Source organism: Spea bombifrons, chromosome 1 (assembly GCF_027358695.1).
Source record: "Spea bombifrons isolate aSpeBom1 chromosome 1, aSpeBom1.2.pri, whole genome shotgun sequence".
Lineage (NCBI taxonomy): Eukaryota > Metazoa > Chordata > Amphibia > Anura > Pelobatidae > Spea > Spea bombifrons.
In genome coordinates, this window is record NC_071087.1 from 122477659 (window position 1) to 122498168 (window position 20510).

General features: G+C 38.6%; 1 protein-coding gene across 14 annotated transcripts in view; it reads left to right on the forward strand.

Annotated features, from left to right (window-relative positions):
* Positions 1-20510, forward strand: part of RIMBP2 (RIMS binding protein 2) — a 163295-nt gene that overhangs the window by 39571 nt on the left and 103214 nt on the right. For 13 of the 14 annotated variants that reach the window (XR_008355077.1, XR_008355078.1, XM_053471693.1 and 10 more), the window contains exon 5: positions 1216-1350. Coding sequence is in view for 11 of the 14 variants with exons in the window: in XM_053471693.1 (XP_053327668.1) it covers positions 1216-1350 (135 nt within the window). In the remaining 3 variants the exon portion in view is untranslated. Of the gene's footprint in view, positions 1-1215; positions 1351-4136; positions 4223-20510 lie in introns of those variants that run through there. The other variant, XM_053471684.1, reaches the window with a different exon arrangement.

Sequence of the window (20510 nt, forward strand, 5' to 3'; positions counted from 1 at the left end):
AACCTTGCAAAAAGGACTAAGTTGGACCTCCGTACATAATGGAGGTGGCTTCAAAATGCATTGATTGACCTTGCCAGTCCATGTAATTGTATTCCTATTTAGTAGGTTGATTTTCTGTTAAAGTAATTTTTGTAAGGTATTTACACTTCCTTGCAAAAGTATTCACCACCCCTTGGCATTTTTCCTGCTTTGTTGCATTACAACCTGGAATTAAGACAAAAAAAACCTGAAATCACCTGAAGTGATTTTCCATCACTTTACCTAATTTTGTGAGGATTCAGAGGGAAAATGTAAAAAAAAATTGTTTTTTTTTTCTAATCTTCGCTAGTTTTTACTAAATTTCTCATTCTAAATTTTCAGCTAATCATCCAACTATGGTATCAAACGAAAGCTCTATCTCTCCTTGAAAAAACAATATATAGTTTACATGGGTACACTATTCACAGGAAAGGAGAATAATCATTAAGCCGACATACCCCAAAAATGGCAAAATTGCTCCGGGCTTTGAGGTACCAAAAACCTGCAAGCAGTGCCAGATTTCTCACTAGACAGACATGTTCATAGAGCACCATGTTTTAGGAGCACTGCAGGAGGCAATAGGTACAGTACTTAGAGGTCGCCCTGCCTGCCCATTTTTGCCTTTTGCTGCCCAGTTCTATGCCCAGTCCTATGCCCTTCTACAAAACTTCCTACTTAGAACACGTTTTGTGTGTTCTGTTTGTTGAGAAAGCTGCAGCGTAGATCACAGCTATGCTTGCAAGCAAATTGCATAGATTATGACGGAGGACATTGTTTGTTTTTTCATTTTATTTTCCGAAAACTAGAGAATTAGCCCACTTATAAGAAACTATATTAAGCTAGTATGTTTTACTTAAAATAATATATTGTCTTTTTAGTGCAATACTTCCCAAAAAACATGGCCAAGTAAAAGTTATTTAGACCTAATATATCCGTGACAGTCTGACCTAGCGTTAAATTAAAATATACAGAAATATATAAAATAAAAATATTTAAATAAAAATTTAAAAAAGCGACTGGGGTTATAAATATGCCTTTACTGTAATGCTATGAAAATGGTTCAATTGGGATAATTTACCCAAGGGGGGTAAGAAAGGGACAGAACAAACAAGGGAAAATAAGTGAGAATACTATTTAATTTGTTGCTTCGGGCACTGAATAGAAGCAGCAAGCTGCTGACTGTTTGTTTTCATGCAGGAAGGATTAATGGGTCAGAAGCCAAGTGATGTGGAACAGTTGCTCAAACAGTCCCAAAAAGAGCTGCTTTGGCTTCAGAGGCAACTGTCATTCATCTCCAATGGAGGACCAGGCTGTATTATGTCCCCAGACAAGGTACATTGACTATGAATTAAACCGGAGAGGTTACGAACTTGAAACACTGCAAAATAATATTAAGAGATTGTAGCGAGTGGTCTAATTGTCCCAAAATATCAGCTGTAAATTGAAAAAGATATGCAGCCAGTCCAGCTGAATTTAGTATTGATGTTGTAATACATTATGTATCTTAAGGTGCTCAGATTATGGGAGCCATATATCAGAATCACAGAACAGTGGTCTCTGAGGGACTGCAAACTTTGATCTATGGCTGGAATAAATTGTTCAGTGACTGCTTATAGACTGTGTTATTAACATCTCGGTGAGTGAGCCATACAACGTTTTCTGAGTAGTGCATTGCAGTATATTAATAGCTGTGACTTGATGAAGACTTATGGTTCAATGAGGTCAGTGGCTGAGCACCTTCACTGTTTTGCTGATGCTGTAGTCCTTGGGGCAAAGGATCATAACACAATGTCTCTCTGAATAATTATATAGCTTTAAATTTTAGCCTACTCTGCTAAACTGAACACCTTGGCAACTAAATACATATTAAAAATATCATTTCTAGAACTGATGAATGCCAGAAATAATTATTACATCCTTTAACGTTTGGATTCATTCATTGCTTTTGCTAAGGGCACTTTGTCATGAGACAGAAGAGCAGACATGGATAGGTCGGTTTTGTTTAAAGTTTAATTCACTATCTGCTAAGGCATTTGCCTTGTGTATAGGAAGCAGTGGAACAGCACCTTTAAATAAATGTTAAACTGTAAACACAGAATAATTAGAGAAATCTAGATTTTTAGATCTTATCCATATTTCTACTCTATAGTCAGTATATCCTTATTACTTCAATCCCTTAACTGTTTTTGTCCAACTATTACAACTGGAAGTATATTAAACGTATTTACCACCCATTCCATAAAATAGTCCATCTGCCGATAGCCTGTATGACACCCCCAAACTTCAAATAGTAACTTCTTGTTCTTGTCTTTAGGACATGACCATTTAGAAGTTTATTACATGGTTTAATGTATTCAATACTACATAATAATCAAGCTCACCCTTCTCTCCTACAGATTAAGGACATTTCCTAATGTCACAATTCTCTTAATATGGGAAACCTGGACAGTTTTCTTTGGGTTTATCAGGTTGCGGGAACTTTTAGGGACCCTGGTAAAATTTGGGGCTGATTTTATCTAAATCACTTTTTTTATATAATAGTTCAAGATTAAAACCACTGATCAGTTTAGGGATAAAAATTTAGGGGTTTGTGTCATACATGTGTACTGATGGACAATGCATAGTTCTGCATCCACCTTGACTCGCAGCTCCCCAACAAGCCGAGACACGCTTGAGTTCACACAATCATTAAACACAGGACATAATTTAACTGATTAACTAATTCAGATTTTCATTTTGCCACATTGAATATCCAATGCCAACTGGATCCCACTTGGGTCTTGAAGAATGTCTGCCATGTGCTTCTCTGTAGGATTGATAGCCCATGTTTGGGACACAAACGGTCATGATGTCACTCTACAGAGGCGCTCTGTCTAATTCCGTATGGGTTCACTGGGCCAACTGTCCCTTGTGAGGTCCCACTTGTAGCTATTTGGCTTGAGCCCAAGCTTACCCCTTGAGCCATAGAATTACAGGTTAAATAAAAAGACATGAGGCAACTAATTGTAAGTTAATATAATTTTCTGAGCTTCAGACAAAAACTCTGCAGCCTTTGCTCACAGATTCTTGTCACGGAACTAGATTTTCTTTTTCTGACCAATACAATGGATTAAAAATGTTATTTTGAAGGTTACGGATTTCCAGATATCAGAGAACCAGCTTTTGCGGTGATGGCTACATTTGCTGAGACCCCTTTCATTTTTTTTCTGTTGCTTGTAAGGTTGCTAGGCAGCTGACACTAAGACTGCAAATGAAGGCTTTTCCTGGTATTTAGATTATGTTTGCATCCAAACATCCATCTTTCCCAGCTTAGCTTTTAATAGAAAAAAAGGATTGGATCTACTACAGCTGTATTGAATCCAGAAGACAAAATATACATTATTTATTTAAAAATATATATTATAATCGGATCTAGAAGTACTTACAACCCAGCCATTTTTTTAGGATTTTTTTAAAATGAGTTGATACCTAGAGAGATGGAACAACAATTATAAATTACATTAAATTCATATCGGTGACATATGACATTTGATATTTTATTTTTTATTTTATGATATTTTTATCAATGATGTATTGGAGTTTAAAAAAAATAAAAGTAAAAAAGTATGATTTTAGGGAAATCAGTCTAGCACACAAGCAGTTAATGTACTGATGCTTTAAAAAAAATATCCAGGCAGTGAGTTTGGGATGTTCCAGGTAATCCTTGTTAATACCCTTCTGCATTGAAGTTCCTAAGCTATGTACTGGAGGCAGAGCAGGATAGGGCACTTTTGTAATGGATTGGTCCATCCCAGTGGGCTACAGATGACCTCTTGTGATGTCTGCCTAGAGGTGGATGAACCAGTAAGGTGTATACTGGAAGGAGGGGGGGAGCCTGGAGGCAGCAGTGGAGTCTGTGTGGATGAACACAGAAGGCCACAGCTGGGGGAAGCCAGGAGAGCTGCAAAATAAAGGGAAAAGCCATCTTGTGACAGAGGGAGGAAAGGGAAGGAGGAGGAGGAAGAAGAAGGACTACTGTTTCATAGGCTTAGCCAGCTGCTGCATGCTTGCTGCTGCTCCTTCCACTGGCTATGGGCAGTCATGAATCATTGTGAGCAGAAGCCAGGCACTGCTTGCACACCAGCCCCGCTGCCTCTGTCTGCCAGGATTTAAATGGACACGGCACGCTGCCGCTGCCTCTCCGCACCGTGACCACCACTGCAAGGTAGGACGGCATTCGCCGCGGGGATCAGACCGGCAGCGCGAAACTTGGGTGCCGGGGGAGAAGCTGCAGATATCTGTCATAGAGATCAACAGCTCCGAGATGTCTATTGCAGACACGGAACCCTTTTTATTTTGCTCATGTGGAGGCCGGCAGTTATTTATTTATTTTGCGACATACTATCGATCTGGGCGGCACATCAGGGGTTAATGAAAGCTCTAGCACCCCTCCATTAATTATTCAGCGAGATCATTTTTCTCCCAAATCAGCTTGTTGCACAACCTTGTCACTGTGGGTCATATTACAGGCTCCTGTCACTGTCATCTCCCCTCCCCCACTTTGCCTGCACTTATCATAAAGATCCCTTATATTTCCTATAGAGTTCAGGGTAAGTATATGAAGTGGGCTACTTGTACTGTCCTCTGAAGTGGGTCAGCTAGCTTTACAAACTGCTGCCTGTGACCTTGAGTATCTTACTATATGTATTAATGTGAAGAGACACACACGATATTCAATGTTTTATATATATATATATATATATATATATATATATATATATATATATATATATATATGTGTGTGTGTGTGTGTGTGTGAATTTTATGGATATTTGATGCAGGGCTCATAAATTGGTTTACACAATTCTGCCAATAGACTGAGAAGGGGTTCTATTTTCAATAACCCATTAAATAGTATTGCATGGATTGGATATCATTGCCATATCAGACACATTTAAGGTTTCGTATGTATAAAATTGCAGAAAGACCAGAGCACAGCATTCAAAATATAGAGAAGAAAAATGAATAAAACAACAAAGCATTGAACAAGTACCACTATACTGTATTTTCGGTGAAATTTATATACATATATTTACTGTATATATTATATAATATACACATGTGTATGTATGTGTGTGTATATAATATATAATATACATGTGTGTGTGTATGTGTATATATATATATATATATGTATGTATATATATGTGTATATTTATATATATATATATATGTGTGTATATAGACACACATGTGTTGAATAGTCAGTATGTTATAATCTACAATGCTGTATAATACTCAGTAGTTTGGGCATGCAGACAACTAGTGTTGTCAGCCATTGGGTACCTGGTTTAATAAGATATTTTGATTCTGTCCGTCTGCTGGCATGAATAAGGAAAAGCTGGAATTTGCCCAAAATGCACCAGTGAGATTTTGCAGAGAGAATGAGATTTAAGTTTGTGCCAAAGCAGACTGCAGCATCTGGAAATATTAGGTATCTCATAGTTGATGTAAATCTTGAATAGGAGACGTGGATTTATTTGCCTTATACCTGATTTTGATCACTTATTAATATGCGTTGTCTGAGGAATAAATAGGTCAAGGATTAGCACTTTGATTTCGAGACAGACAACTTTGTAATGTTTCTTGTTTCCTGTATCGTCTCAAAAAAAACCCCAAAAACGATGTTGATGAAATGTTGTTTTTCTCAGTACAAAGCCATGTTTAGTGAACCTTTTTTGCCTTAGTGTTACATTTATGTGCCAAGCCTCTGGTTCCCAATTCTTTGCTTTACTGAGAGGGTGATGTATAAGTGGAACAGCTGCCTAGCAGAAGAGATAGAGCCTAAAGTGCTGAGGGAATTTAAACACGTATGGGATAAGCAAAAACTTATCCCAAATCTAAGATGAGACCAAGGACTGATTAAGGTTTGAGTCTTCGCAGAAACGGGCAGACCAGATGGGCTTTGTTGCGTGTGTGCCACTAGGTGCCCTTAAACTGTAGAGGGTGTCATACTATATGAGTTGCAGCTGATGCCTACACCTTAAGTCTAAAAAAGGATTGCAAGCGGGTCAATAGGAACACGCGAGTGTAAAGGTGCAGATCGTTGTGGCGATATATGTTCAACTCATTCTTTTTATGGTGGTTGTGGCAGGGAAATGCTGCCCTAGGTGAACTCGCTCTCCTGTCTGCCAGCTCTCACGCAGTTGATTTCATTTACTTGTGTTAAGTGTCTTCTAAAGAGACACTTTGTTAGGTGTCTGTATATCCAAGTGTTTTCCATGTGACTCCCTTAGTGCTCTTGATCTGGAACCCTCATCCAGATGATAGGAGATGGAGTTTGGGTGGTAACTGAAATAATAAGACTCTCCATGGAAAGACGCACGTATTGACTTTCTACAGGTAAAACAAAACTGTTAAGAATGAATTCCATGTTTCGGGTCATTTGTGACCCCAACACAACAGTACATTTTCCTTGGGCACCAATGCATTTTACTGCATGCAAATTGATAAAGGGATTCTTTAGTTATTGATGAAAGAAAGTAGTGAGTCTGTCTCATCTAACTCCGTCCCCAGCTGCCTCTACTGAAACCAGGAAGCATTCTAAAGTACACTTCTTGCACATGCTCAGTAGCAATTCTAGTCAATAGGAGCTGATCACCCAGTGGTGGCCTGTTATGCCACCAGCCTACTACACAAGCACTATACAGGGAGAGGCTAGGGTCTTTATATATTTTTTTTCATTAATACATTTAATCTACAAAAAATATGTCACGGCTGTTCATTTAATTAACTTGAAAGGCGTTTTAAATATTACACAGCAGGTGCTGCTACCCTCCCCCAAATCCTGATGGCTTGTGTAATTCTCGGAAGAGGGGTCTGTGGCATTATCACTCAGTGATAAAACAGTGAAAGTTTAACTGCGTTGGTTTCATCACGCTACAGTTAGATCCCAGTTTATCCCTTCAGAATGCTGAAATGGCTTCACAGTAAATTACATTGTGAGCTCGGTGCTGGCCATGGTCCTGAAGTATAATGTTTTCCTTGATTTGAATAGAAACTTAAAGAGTTTAATGAGTTTAATGGTAGATAAGAACCTGCCTGCAAAATATTGTGAATAATGTGAATAATATTCTACTACCATCCGCAAACACATATCTTGTATCCTTGGCACATGCCATATATTTGGAAGGGTGGCTTTGTCTTATGTATAATAATTCAATCGTTCTTCTTATGCGTAGGGGCTGTAAGCCAGAATGCAATGTTGAATGATATTGCTAAGCATTTCTTTCTCCGGTATAGTCCAGAACTACATGACCCATCGTTCTCTTCATGGATGATGCCTTGATGAGAATTGTCACCAGACAACAGTTGAAAATTACACAACCTGTTGATTTCGCCATGTTAGAAGGTCATGTTAGAAGGTCCAGCCTTTTATGTGAATTTGCTTCATCTTTCATTGAAAAAGATTAGGTTTCATAACAAAGAATTTTGTGGACATGACATAATTTATAATCTTATTATTTTAATTTGTACAATTATTGTGAAAAAAAATTGATTCCTTTTTTTAAAATTACACATAATTATCACACTGATAACGTATCGAGGTGCTACAGTGTCACTTGTGTTTATTCAGTTGAAAATGTACAGATATATCAGGGTTTTGTGCCTCTCTCTCAGCGTCCCCTGAGAACGGGGCACATAGCCCAAAACTGTTGCTCATTTTTCTGTAGTTGATACCGTTTATTGGACCAACACTGCAAATGTTGAGCTCTCAGGAGCTAAGAGGTCTCATCTTCAGATGGAATCATTTATCTATGTAACATTGAATGCACTTAGGTGGGACTAGTACACCTTGGTAACTCTGGAACAATTGTTACTTTCCTAAATGACTTCATGCAGCAGTCATGTATACAGAATTCTTTTTGTGATGGTTCACTGAAATTGGCTATAGAGAGGCGCTCCTTGCGTTTAGCTGTCAAAAAGTTTATTACGAATCCATTCTATGACAATGTCCACACTGATCTCCAACGAATTGTTAGTGGTTGCCGCGAAGCGCCAGTTTGCCGTCATACCTGCCGGGCTAAATCTTTAAAAACATTAACCATCCATTCATGAAATTCTATCGCCTGCGTTGAAGGACACTTTTTTTTTTTTACCATTTACATTTTATTCCCCATATCTGTAGAATTAATGGATCCTAAAAGCACTGACACTCCTCTTTGTTAATCCTTGCAAACACCCTTCTTCTGCTACACCCTTTTATAATGTTATAATGCATTAACCCTTTAAAATCCGTATGCATTCAGGTACACTAATTTTTTTTAAAGCTGAAATCTCAGTTGTAGTTGGAGTATTTGCAGATGAGATATCTGCACATCTTACGTCTATATCTATTAAGTGCAATTAGGAGACTTTTTTGGTCTTACTAGCATATCTTCAGGGAGTCTCACAAAAGACTAAAAGCCGATGGGCTACAAAAAGTGAACATGTGGCATTACAAAACACTGGATATGATTATAACATCTGGTTATTTTTATCTATAACAATATGCTTATAGAAACCACATTTACACTAACAGGGAAATTGAAAGGTTCAGATAAAGGTGGTTGCATCCTACAAATGTATTTTAGCTTGTTGTGTTTATTAATATAACGCTGCTATGTTAAGTGATGGGCCTTTGTAAGCTTACGTCTGTGAATTATTAATGGTTTATCTAACAGGCGTCTCGAGCTGCTAATGTTCTCATGTTCTCCTTTGTCTTCTTGGGCCTGCAGTTGTAAAGAGCATGGTCATAGGCAATGTTCCCTCTAATTTTTAGTAGTTGGTGCGCGCAGAAATCTTACGTTGAGCAAATGTTTAGAAAAGTGCACGCTGAATGCGTGTGCAAACGTAAACCTGAAGTAGTTGCCGAATAATTGTGGCGCGGTCTCAAATTGTATTGCCATGTTTTACGATAATGCAAATATAAATGGAATCTATGAAGTTACATATTTAGTTAACATTTTATTTTATACTTTGAAGTTTGAACTACTTAGTTGAGTTTGTTGAATAAAATATCAAAGAAGGTCCCACCAATGTCCATCAACTTGTGTATATATGTATGTGTTGAAGTGGTATGTGTATGTAATTATAAGTGCATGATGTTAGAGTGTGTGTGTGCATGTGTATGGTGCTAGAGTGGCTGTGTGTATGTATGGTGTAAGTGAGCACATATATACCGTATATATATATATATATATATATATATATATATATGTATATATATATATGTGTGTGTATATATATATGTGTGTATATATATATATATATATATATATATGTGTATATGTATGTATGTGTATATATATATATATATATATATGTGTGTGTATATATATATATATATATATATATGTATGTGTGTGTGTGTGTATATATATATATATATATATATATATATATATATACATATATATATGAATATATTGTATGTGTGTAGATGTAGGGCCATGGTCATACCCCCCCACATCATAATTTATTCACAGCCCCTACACAATCATTATCCCCCAACCACCAAACTTTCCATCCCCTACCATCATCACCCCATATTGCATCCCCCTCCATCTTCATGCCCCCTAATATAACTTTTCACCATCTCCATACCCAACCAGCATTATTTTCCCATCATCTTCATACCCTTATGGTAACACACCGTAACACACACACTTCTACATAGATATTTCTCACCTCCCTGTCCTCTGGGTCAGTCAGTGCAATGCTAGATGTATAAGAGCAAGACAACGTTTCTATCAGTAAGGAAAACAATTGTTACTGGAATCAATCCGGTGCCAATTTGATAACTCTTGGCAGGAGGCTGTGCCCCACTGGAGCATTTTATACATTAACTAACCGTTAAAAGTCAGGGATGTGGAAAATACAACTTTCATCCTCAAAAACACAGATAGTCTAGCGGTTGACTAAACCTTGCCAGAACGATTCCTGTACTCTGTTATTGAGGCCAATTATTAGAATGTATACTGTACAGGATTAATCAAAAGAAAATTGCAATTGAGAGGTTTTCTAGTTATTGGTACAGCCATAATGTGTAGTTTCAGGTTCATTGACCACAGATGGCAAAGTTATAGATGTACATATAGATAACGTAATTTAATTAGAAATTTATCTCCTCCTGATGCTGTGTAGGTACAGACATTTCTGGCTGGTCTTACATCGAGTTTTTAATATTGTGCACGATTTTCAGCTAAAGTATAGTACATTTGCTAGTAAATTAGTTAACCCCTAGTAAAGGGGATTCTGTATATTCTCCGAATTTAACATATTTGCCTGGCAGATGCACTTTAAAAAAGTTAGATAATATATACTGTATATCTCCAATCTGAGTTGCATAGGGCTTTGTTGTGTAATGTCCTTCATTCATTTAACATGAACAATGCAGTCATGACATATGGAAGCATTTTTTTCAAAATGATAATTGTATTTGCCCTTGCTTCTGTAGAATTGGTCTTTTTTAACTGATAGCATTAAATCCCTAAAAAAGTATGTTTCTCCCACACACAGGCTTTGCAGAAAGAAGAGCAGCCAGATTGTAACAATGTGTGATTTTACAGCAGAAGAAAATAAAACAGACTCCATTTCCAGCCTATGCAATGCCAAGTCCAACGTGCTCAGTAGACATAATATATATATTTTGGTTCTTGGCCACATACATATCTCTGAAAGTGTCGGCATAATAGAAAATGCTGGAACTTATCTAGGGGACCCCTCTCTATGTACCGTGTATATCCTGCTTTGGATCTAAATGACAGCAAATATGGAACAGGTCATTGTAAATATATGAAACCGGTACTTATGTATGTACACTTACAGTGTATTATCAAACAGATAAACATAATAATAAAGCAGTGGCTTTTTCTACTGATTAGACTCTGATTGTACATGCATGCATTACTTTTGCGTCAACTAAGTCAGTTTAGTAACAGTATTCACATGTAGATGCACATCATTCAGAACAGAATGCCAGTGTACGACAGCCGCCATTCTTTTTAAGGTAACAGTTCGTTTATATGTTAGCTGGCCGACGGACTAGCACAAAAGTTCTACAGCCCACAATGTGCCACTATGTCATTTTTATGACAGGTGCACTTTACTCGCACCACTATACAAGATTCCTCTCCTGAGAAGATTGTAGTGTTCAAGCAGAGGTGGTTAAGCTTAATGGAAATACACAGCAGAAAGAACGTATAGTCCCCAGAGTTTTCAAGGTCATTATGATGTTTCATTCAGAAGTTGGGCTTTTTATAATGTGTCAGGAAGAGTGGAATGAGGTAAGGGAATTACAGAGATTAAAAAAAGCTAGTTAAAAAAGTGACAAGTGCTAAAAGAAGGAGAGTATAAATGGCAATTTAGTGGTATAAAAAGCTTCATCAGGCCCAGACTGGCTATCTAGCTCGCCAGAAAAATGCCCGATATGGTTACTGGTACTGCTGTTCCAGTAACAGATCGGTTCCTACAGTGTGTGGCCACTCTTACATCATTCTACTGGCCTTGCTGATTAGTCATTCTCTGACCCTGGCTTTACAGCATACATACAGCAGGCCTGTCCAACATGCAACAAATTTGGCCCACTGGACATTGAGGTGTGGCCTGCATGAGATCTGCTCCAACCATTGGTGGATCCAGGGGGGCAGCGGGGCAATTTACTTCTCCCGGCGAGATAGACGGAGGCGTTCTCCAGGAGTAGGTATAAAGAGGTAAGTCCCAACATCAGGACTTACCTCTTTATCTCCCTAATTAACAGGAGGAGGAGGGGTTGAGCTGGGTCACACTTTGCTTGACTCTGCGGGAGTAGAACAGCAGCTTTCCGGAGACCGTCAAAGACGAGCTGAGTATTCGCAAGGTAAGTTAGGTGTGTCTATGTATGTGTGTGTCTATGCAAGTGTGTCTGTGCATGTCTGTATGTCTGGGTGTGTTATGTGTGTGGGGATAAGTCAGTGTGTAAACATGTGTCTATGGATATGTATGTGTGTCTGGTTATGTTTGTGTGTTGGAATAAGTCAGTGTGTGAACATTTGTCTTTGGGTATGTTAGTGTGTGTTTGGATATGTTTGTATGTGTGTTTGGGGATAAGTCAGTGTGTGAACATGTGTCTTTCAGCATGTGTGTGGATATGTTAGTGTAGGTGAGTATTTTAGTGTGTCTTTGGGTATGTTAGTGTGTGTGTCTGGGTATGCTAGTGAAATTGTAGATGGGTATGTTAGTGCAGGGCTCGACAAATCCCAGGCGCCATGGCGACAGAGAATTTTGTCCTGGCGCCTAGGTTTTGTCAGCCTCTTACATCCAGAAAAAATTGTGGATGTCCGAGCCTGAGATCACTCCAACGGAGTGATCCTGTAGGCTGAAAACGCGGTTGCTGGAAAAGCAGCAATCGTGTTTTCAACTGCCACAGGCAGCCTCAGGGAAGGGGTTTGTGTGTTGATTGGGTCCCCACACAAGTCTGGGGACCTCACCCAACGCCCCCCAGCTGCCTGATCGCTCCATGGGAGCGACAGCGCAGCGTTAACCCCTTCAATGCCGCGATCGCGACATTTAGGGGTTAATCCCCGTTTTGGGGGCTTTGCTGCTGGTGGTCTGCCTGGAAGCTTAGACAGACCAGCAACAGCAAAAACGAGCCCCCACAAGCCCTTTGATGACTCCTGTAGGTATGGAAGCCTACAGCAGTCATAAAAGAGACTCCCTCTGCAATGGCTGGTCCATTGACCAGCAATTGAGTCCCAGCTGCCAGAGGCAGCTTCAGGGACAGGGGAGAGGGTTCTTCGGTCTCCACATGAGTGTGGAGACCAGCCCCAACACCCCCCGCTGCCTGATCGCTCCCTGAGAGCGACAGTGCAGCGTTAACCCCTTCAATGCCGCGATCGCTGCGTTTTAGGGGTTAACTCCCGTTTTGTAAGGGGCTCTGCTGCCGGTGGTCTGCCTGGAAGCCCAGGCATACCAGCAACAGCAAAAAAACGAGCCCCCACAAGCCCTTTGATGATTCCTGTAGGCATAGAAGCCTACAGCAGTCATCAGAGACTCCCCCCTGCAATGGCTGGTCTATAGACCAGCAATTGCTTCCCAGTTGCCAGAGGCAGCTTCAGGGACAGGGGAGAGGGTTCTTTGGTCTGCCATGAGTGTGGAGACCAGCCCCAACACCCCCCTGCTGCCTGATCACTCCATGAGAGCGACAGCGCAGCGTTAACCCCTTCAATGCCACAATTGTGTATGACACATTCGTGGCATTGCAGGGGTTAACATTTGTCCCCACAAGCTTTTGGGGACTAAATATCTGTCAATGCTGTGCTCCAATGGAACATCAGCATCGAAAGAGTTAAAAAAATGAAAAAAATTTATTTAAAAAAAAAAACAAACAGCACTGACCTGAAAGTCCAGGGTGCTTCCAGGTCAAACGCTGTGAGTTTAGTAAGTGGGCTGATGATGATCAGATCACTCCTGACCAACTGTTAGTTTAAAAAAAATCCTGGCTCCTAACTTACCTGGCGCCTAGATTCACAACAAATTTGTCAAGCCCTGTGTTAGTGCATGTGTGTGTGAGTATTTCAGTGTGTGAACACTGGGTTTCTTAGTGTGTGTCTGGCTATGTTAGTGAAAGTGTGTGTGTCTGGTTATGTTACTGAAAGTGTGTGGGTATTTTATTGTGTGAATATGTGTCTTTGGGTATGTTTGTGTGTGTCTGGGTAAGTTGTATTCTGTGTGTCTGGGTATTTCAGTGCGTGAACACCTCTTTGGGTTTCTTAGTGTGTGTGTCTGGGTATGTTACTGAAAGTGTGTGTGTCTGGTTGTGTAAGTGTGTGTACATGTGTCTTTGGGTATATTAGTGTGTGTCTGGGTAAGTTGTATTCTGATGAAGTGGCCCATTGCAGAAAAGAATTGCATACAGAATAAAGTAATATACACAACAGGGTCCACATTTCTACTATCACTATTTCAACATTTCTAACAAACTAATTTGTTTGATAAAATATACAGTATTTCTTAAACAAAAAAAAAATCACTAGTAAAAGTTGTTAGTACATATTGAAGATCAAAAATGTGTATTTTATGTGATCGCCATTTGGCTTAATGACTAGCTTAACTCTTGCATTAATTCTGCAAGTTTGTGTGGAATTTTGTGTGCCACAGTGTGTTTCCTTTCAAGTGTTTCCAAAGGTGTTGGGGTTGATGTCCAGTGTTTGAGGTTGGAAAACCGTGCAAATTAGCAAAAGCATCCTCACATCTCAATATTTCCTGCACCCTGGGTTTTACACATTGTAGTGCTAGCCTCTCATGTTGTCATCACCTCACATGAACTCTGTGATTGCAACCAAAAATTTCAAATTTTGGTTTGTCAGTAAACAGGACATTTTTTTCAGTCTAACACTGTGACATGTCAGTATTGTTTGGCACATGTTAACTTTGGACTTGTTTCCTCGAAGAAGAAGTGGTTTAGAGACTGCTAGTCTCATAAAGGCTGAACTTTGTCAGTCATCTTTTGACTGTGTCTTTTCTTACTAGTGTAGGATATTCCTGGTTCAGCTGGACTTGAATTGTGGATGCAGATGCAGTTATATTCCGTTATGATGTTAGCTCGGTATACTGGTCATCTGTTGGTGTAGTCACTACAGGTCAGTCTGGTCATGCTTTGGATGAAAATGGTTTGGATTCAGAAAAGAGTATGTATTTACCTGAGGCACTGGCATAGACGTGATCCAGGGCAGCACCGTGAGCTGCTGCCTCCGCGGCCATCATCCTCACTACGGCACGCCGGGATATGAAGCCTATATACTGGCGCTCTGTGTCTTATGGGGAGGCAGCCCCTTTAAATGTGGCCTCCACAGTGTAAACAGGCCCATTAAGCAGCTGCACACTGGGCAGCAGGACTGCCACCCTGGGCCCAGGCATAGTCAGCCAAAGCCAGAATACGTTTTTCTGTCATACCTGAGAACTGTGTGCTGCTTCTCTGGTTCGACACCCGATCGGTCACGGGAGCGCGGGGTCCTGACATGCTTCACTCCCCGCCCATTCCTCCATTAAATGGTGTGTTCCGCTACATTAGTGGGAACTCCCTCTAATGTCAGCGGGAATGCCTAGTGATGTCGATGGGACCTCCCGCGACATCAGTGGGTAGTCCCGGCTGCATCCCCCAAGGTGGGCTCCACGTAGCCAGAGCCAAAAAGTTCCCAGGTATGCTGACTGCCTCCCTACAAATATTCTATTTAGCTGCAATTCAGCGTTTGAAAAGATTTTCAGCATTCAGCTTGTCATTGAATTACTTTACTAAGCTTTTTTGACATGATTACCAAAGGTATTTCAACTGATGTTCTTCTTCATATGTCCTAGCAGGAGCACCTGCTGGATCATGCTAATAGAATTAATATCAGGTATTAATCGTTAAGACAAATCCCATGTGTGCTAGAATATTACCCCTTGATTAAAAATATATAGTCACAACAGTTTTGAAAATGTATCAGCAAATGACAATTTCCTGGTGAATGAACTATTTCCATGATTGTTTGCACTAGAAATGGATTTAATACCTAACCCCAACATCATATTCAAAGGTAGTGTCCATAATTTGGAAATGAATAGTGTTAAGACCTAACAGCTATCTTTTGTTGGTCTTTGTACCCTTTTATAGTTTCCTCCATCTCACCTGAAATGTAAAGTGAAACCTTCTTCCCAAGATGATGTTATGTCTTGATTTATTTGAGGGCACCTTTGTTGAATTCACATCTTTGTGTGCAGTTGAGTGCATATTTCACATCCAGCTATTTATTTACGGTTACAATATCTTAATGGCCTCAAATGAGTTCAGTCCGCTAATGAATGAAGCAAAGCTTTAACCATAATTGTTTGGCTAAACAATGTTCACACAACCTTTTTAATGATTTTTTTTTTACAACATAATCAATACTATTCATAACCCTGTTTAAAAGTTCTTGGCATTGTTGAGATGGAGAGGATTGCTTTCTCACATCAGTAGAATCAGTATGTGATTATTTTCATTAAAATAGTTATTCTCACCGAAATCTTATTCCTCCCTTCATATCATCACAGAGACCTCTGGGTCCCCCTTGCCTACATGTAATTCTGACGCAAGGTGTTCTTGTTAACTAATCAATGCGTCTCGGTGCTGCAGGATACTCACCTTAGATCTTGTTCTGGCCAAATCTGTATTCTTCCTTTGTCACCTGCCATCCACAATCTCCTCACAGATAAGAATGCTGCCTGTCCTGATTAATGCCGTTTGGACAATGCTATTTAAATCCATTTTTTTTTCAGCTGGATGTTAAGCTGCAAGCCTTACTTATCAAGCAGAAGTGTAGCAAATCTGGTGAAGTGCTGACAGTTGTCATAGAAACCAATACATTTCATTCTGTTGACAAAAACTGCACATTTTCATTATATGATTATTAAAAAAAATAATCACAATTACTACCATATCACCACGATACACATATCTAGTTTGGATTCTGTGAGATTTAAGATATCCTGCTTTTTGTAGTATTAATGTGTTATTATTTATATTTTATTTAATACATATTGTACATTCACATAAAAAGTATACAATAAATGACATTCTTATCATGTAACATAAATATCATATATTCTTAAAATAGGCTGTACATATTATATACATATATGAGGTAACAATTATTAGTTATTAAGTATATGGGCGATATTCTTACTTTTCGGAGTCATTTTGTAAATGCTCAGGCTTCATTAAACGTTATCACCTCTGGAGTATATTATTTTTCAATAATATAACTATTTGTTTTGGTTGAGGAATTGACCCATCTTAAACCCTTTTCCATAATTGAAACATTATTTGATTCCTGTATTGTTCCATAGTAAAGAGATTTTCGTTTTTCCACCCTTGCTATAAGACATTCAGTAGCTAGGAGAAAATGTATCACCAAGAGGGATTGATCTTTTGTCAGATTTGGCCAGTTAAGGTGCAGTAATACCATTGCTGGATTTTCTTCATAGTGAATCCACTGATTTGTTCTAAATAATTGTAGGTCAAAGACCATAACCTTTTAAATTGTCCACAGTTCCACTAAATATGTATTAAAATCTTCCACTCCTTTATCACAACGCCAACATACATTGGAGTGTTGAGGATACATAACGGCTATTTTAGTAGGTACCATATACCATCTATTGTTTATTTTAAATTGGATTTTCATTTATAGATTAACAATGTTTGAATTTGAAAGAGCGTTTGATTGATGCTAGCTGTTCCTCCAAATCGTGTTGTAAATCCCGACCATTTAACTATAGCTGGATTCAATTCACTATCGTCATTATTCTTAATTAAATCATAGCTTTTATAAAAGTACTGTATGTTAATGTACATATGCCACTTTTCCTGAATCCTGCATTTTGTAGTTCAGTACAGTAACTGCACCTATATAATAAAGCTGAACATAACAAATTTTTTTTTTATATATGTACAAAAGTATTGTGACACCTTATCGTTACACCAACTGGGACTTTTATGACATTGCATTCTAAATACATAGACATTAATATGAAGTTGGTCCCTCTTTTGCAGCTATAACCGCTTCCACTCTTATGGGGAGGCTTTCCAAAGGATTTTAGAGTGTTTTCATGGGATTTGTTGCCCATCCATCCAGTAGAGCATTTGTGAGGTCAGGCACTGATATTGGATAAGAAGGCTTGGCTCTCAATCTCCATTCCAGTTCATCCTAAAGGTGTCCGTTTGGGTTGAGGTCAGGGCTCTGTGCGAGCCAGTCAAGTTCTTCCACACCAAACTCATGCAACCATGTCTTTATGGACTTGCTTTTCACACTGGGGCACAGTCATGCTGCAATAGAAAAAGGGTCTTCCCCAAACTGTTCCCACAAAGTTGGAAGCATAACATTGTTCAAAATATCTTGGTATGCTGAAGCATTAAGATTGTCCTTCACTGGGGCTTGCCCAAACCCTAATATCAATAATTAAGAGGTATGCCCCATTACTTTTGTCTATATAGTGGTGCACAAAATATGGTTGTATGAGTTTGGTGTGAAATAACTGTAACAGAGATTGTGAGCCAGGCCTTCTTGTCCAACATCAGTGCCTGACTTCAAAAATACACTAGTGGATGAATGGTCCCAAATTTCAACAGAAAAAAATCCAAAATCTTGTGGAAAGCCTTCAAAGAAGAGTGGAAGCTGTTATAGCTGCAAAGGGGAGACCAACTACATATTAAAGCCTATGTATTTAGTATGTAATAAAAGTCCCAGCTGGTGTAATGGTCAGGTGTCCCAATACTTTTGTCCATATAGTGTATATGAGGGTGTGTGTTGGATAACCAGCCATAGTTGTATTCCATAGCAATAGTCATCGTAACTTCCTGTAGAAGTTACAATAGAATGTGTATGATTATTCCTCCCCAATAGTTATTTTGTCCCTCTGTTTAAGTCATTTTTATTGGAAGCTACTTAATTCATGCAGTAAGGGTGGTGCAAGGAGAAGGGAAGTATCAGGCGAGGATGTTCCTTGGTATGTTAGCTCTGCCAACAGATCTCATCTTCAATAAGATAAATACTTTAGTGCAAACCAAGGGACAGTTGCCCTTTAATTTAAGAGACCATATTAACTAAACAGTCAGTTGTGGTGAGGTGAAGAATTTAATCTAACCACATTAAAAATGCATTATGAAGGACCAGCTCAACCCGTCTTGTAGGAGAAACTTGCCAGGGTGGATAATACATAATGCATAGTTAATATGGGGATTTTATTATCTAACTGTAATTTGTTTACAGAATCTTCCCATGTATGCCATGTTTTATGTGTATAGGTTTTAATTGTTAATGAATAACAATACAAGTGTTTCTGGGCATGTTCTTATATTTATTAGGAAACTAAATCTCCTATCATATCATGTAATCACATGTAGAGAGATATGTTCAGTTACCTACACAGGCTATAAAATACTTACCAAATATCTGAAGACGTATCAGGTCTGGGCACATAAATAAGCGGCAGGTTTTGTAATCATAATAGGAACTGATTGTTTGCTGTGTTATATTCTTCCTAATTAATGTGATATGTTGACTGCAGTTGTCAACCTCTACTGAGCTATAGCATTTGAAGGTGATATATACGGCCCAATCTCGACAGGAAAATGGGTTAACAGATGTCTTCTTTAGTCTTCACAGAGCCCTTCTTCTGATGTGGCATTATTATGCCATGATCTGTCTGGTAACCATACTGCACACAATTGATTGAAAATAAGGAATGGCTACAACAGAATATATATATATATATATATATATATATATAGGTTTATGTTTGGGCTCAGAATATAGATACCAGTGATCACGTAATAATACGTTTACAACTCTAAAGTATAAATATTTAAATAGCAGTTCAGCTTTCAGGTCCAGCCATCAGTGACGGAGAATCAAGCTTTCTGACCTTTTGTTAACTTGCAATGTGAAATGCGATTCCGGCAGACTGTTTTGCCATTTTTTTAGGCTTTTGCTGCATTTATAATAAGAATTGCCCTTAACAGGTGGGTAGCAATTGAAATCGGTGTGCTTGTTGAATGTAGAAGCTTTAGATGTATTATTGGTATTTTTTTAAATCGTATACGCAAACAAGTAGGATATTATAGCAGATGAAATTTGATCATTCAACTAGTCAATTTTAATAACCACTTTCACACCTAAGATGGTAAAGGGTGAGAAATGTGTTGCACACACCCATGGGACTTTAAAAGTAAAATGTATACATTATTACTTATTATTACAAAAGAGCTGGGCCATTGCTTATTAATTGAGCCTTGTGATGCATGATACCGTCTAAAGCAGATAATTACTCTGGAATAAGAATCCCTCCCTGTACATGCCAGTGGACTCCAGAATAAATATATTATTGTTTTTCCTGATTTATCTGATTTCCATTAAAGATATATATTGGATTTATTTGTCTAAAAAATAAATCTAGTACAGGGTTTGAAAATTTGGTTTATTGCCATAACAACCAGGAGAATGTCCCTGCTGATTGACAAATAGAATTTGACGACTAATTTGGCCTATCTAGTCTGTAAAAGCCTTCAACCTTATTTGATCCTTGGGGAAATGTATAAAATGATCTTCTTTAGGAAAATTCTACACCCACTGCATGTATAACCACAGCTATAAAAAAAAAATTGGCTTCATTTATCATCAGGAATCATTGGTGACCTGACTTTTACAAGGTTCCTGTCTTCTCAAACTCGAGTCTCATTCTGCTTGTTCATAAAATTGCAGTTGATTTTGAGAGGTTTCTGGTAGCACTTAAGAAGTGCCTTTTAATCTCACATCTTGGTTATAATTCTTTTTCTCAGGTTTTTTTCTCAGGTTTTGTGTCTCTACAACAACCAGGTTGTGTCTAGTCCGAAGTTTATGTTCCTGTCAACAGTAATCAATGCAAAGTAGTGAATCGATAGAGTGCACTACTCTTTGTATTATATGGACATTAAT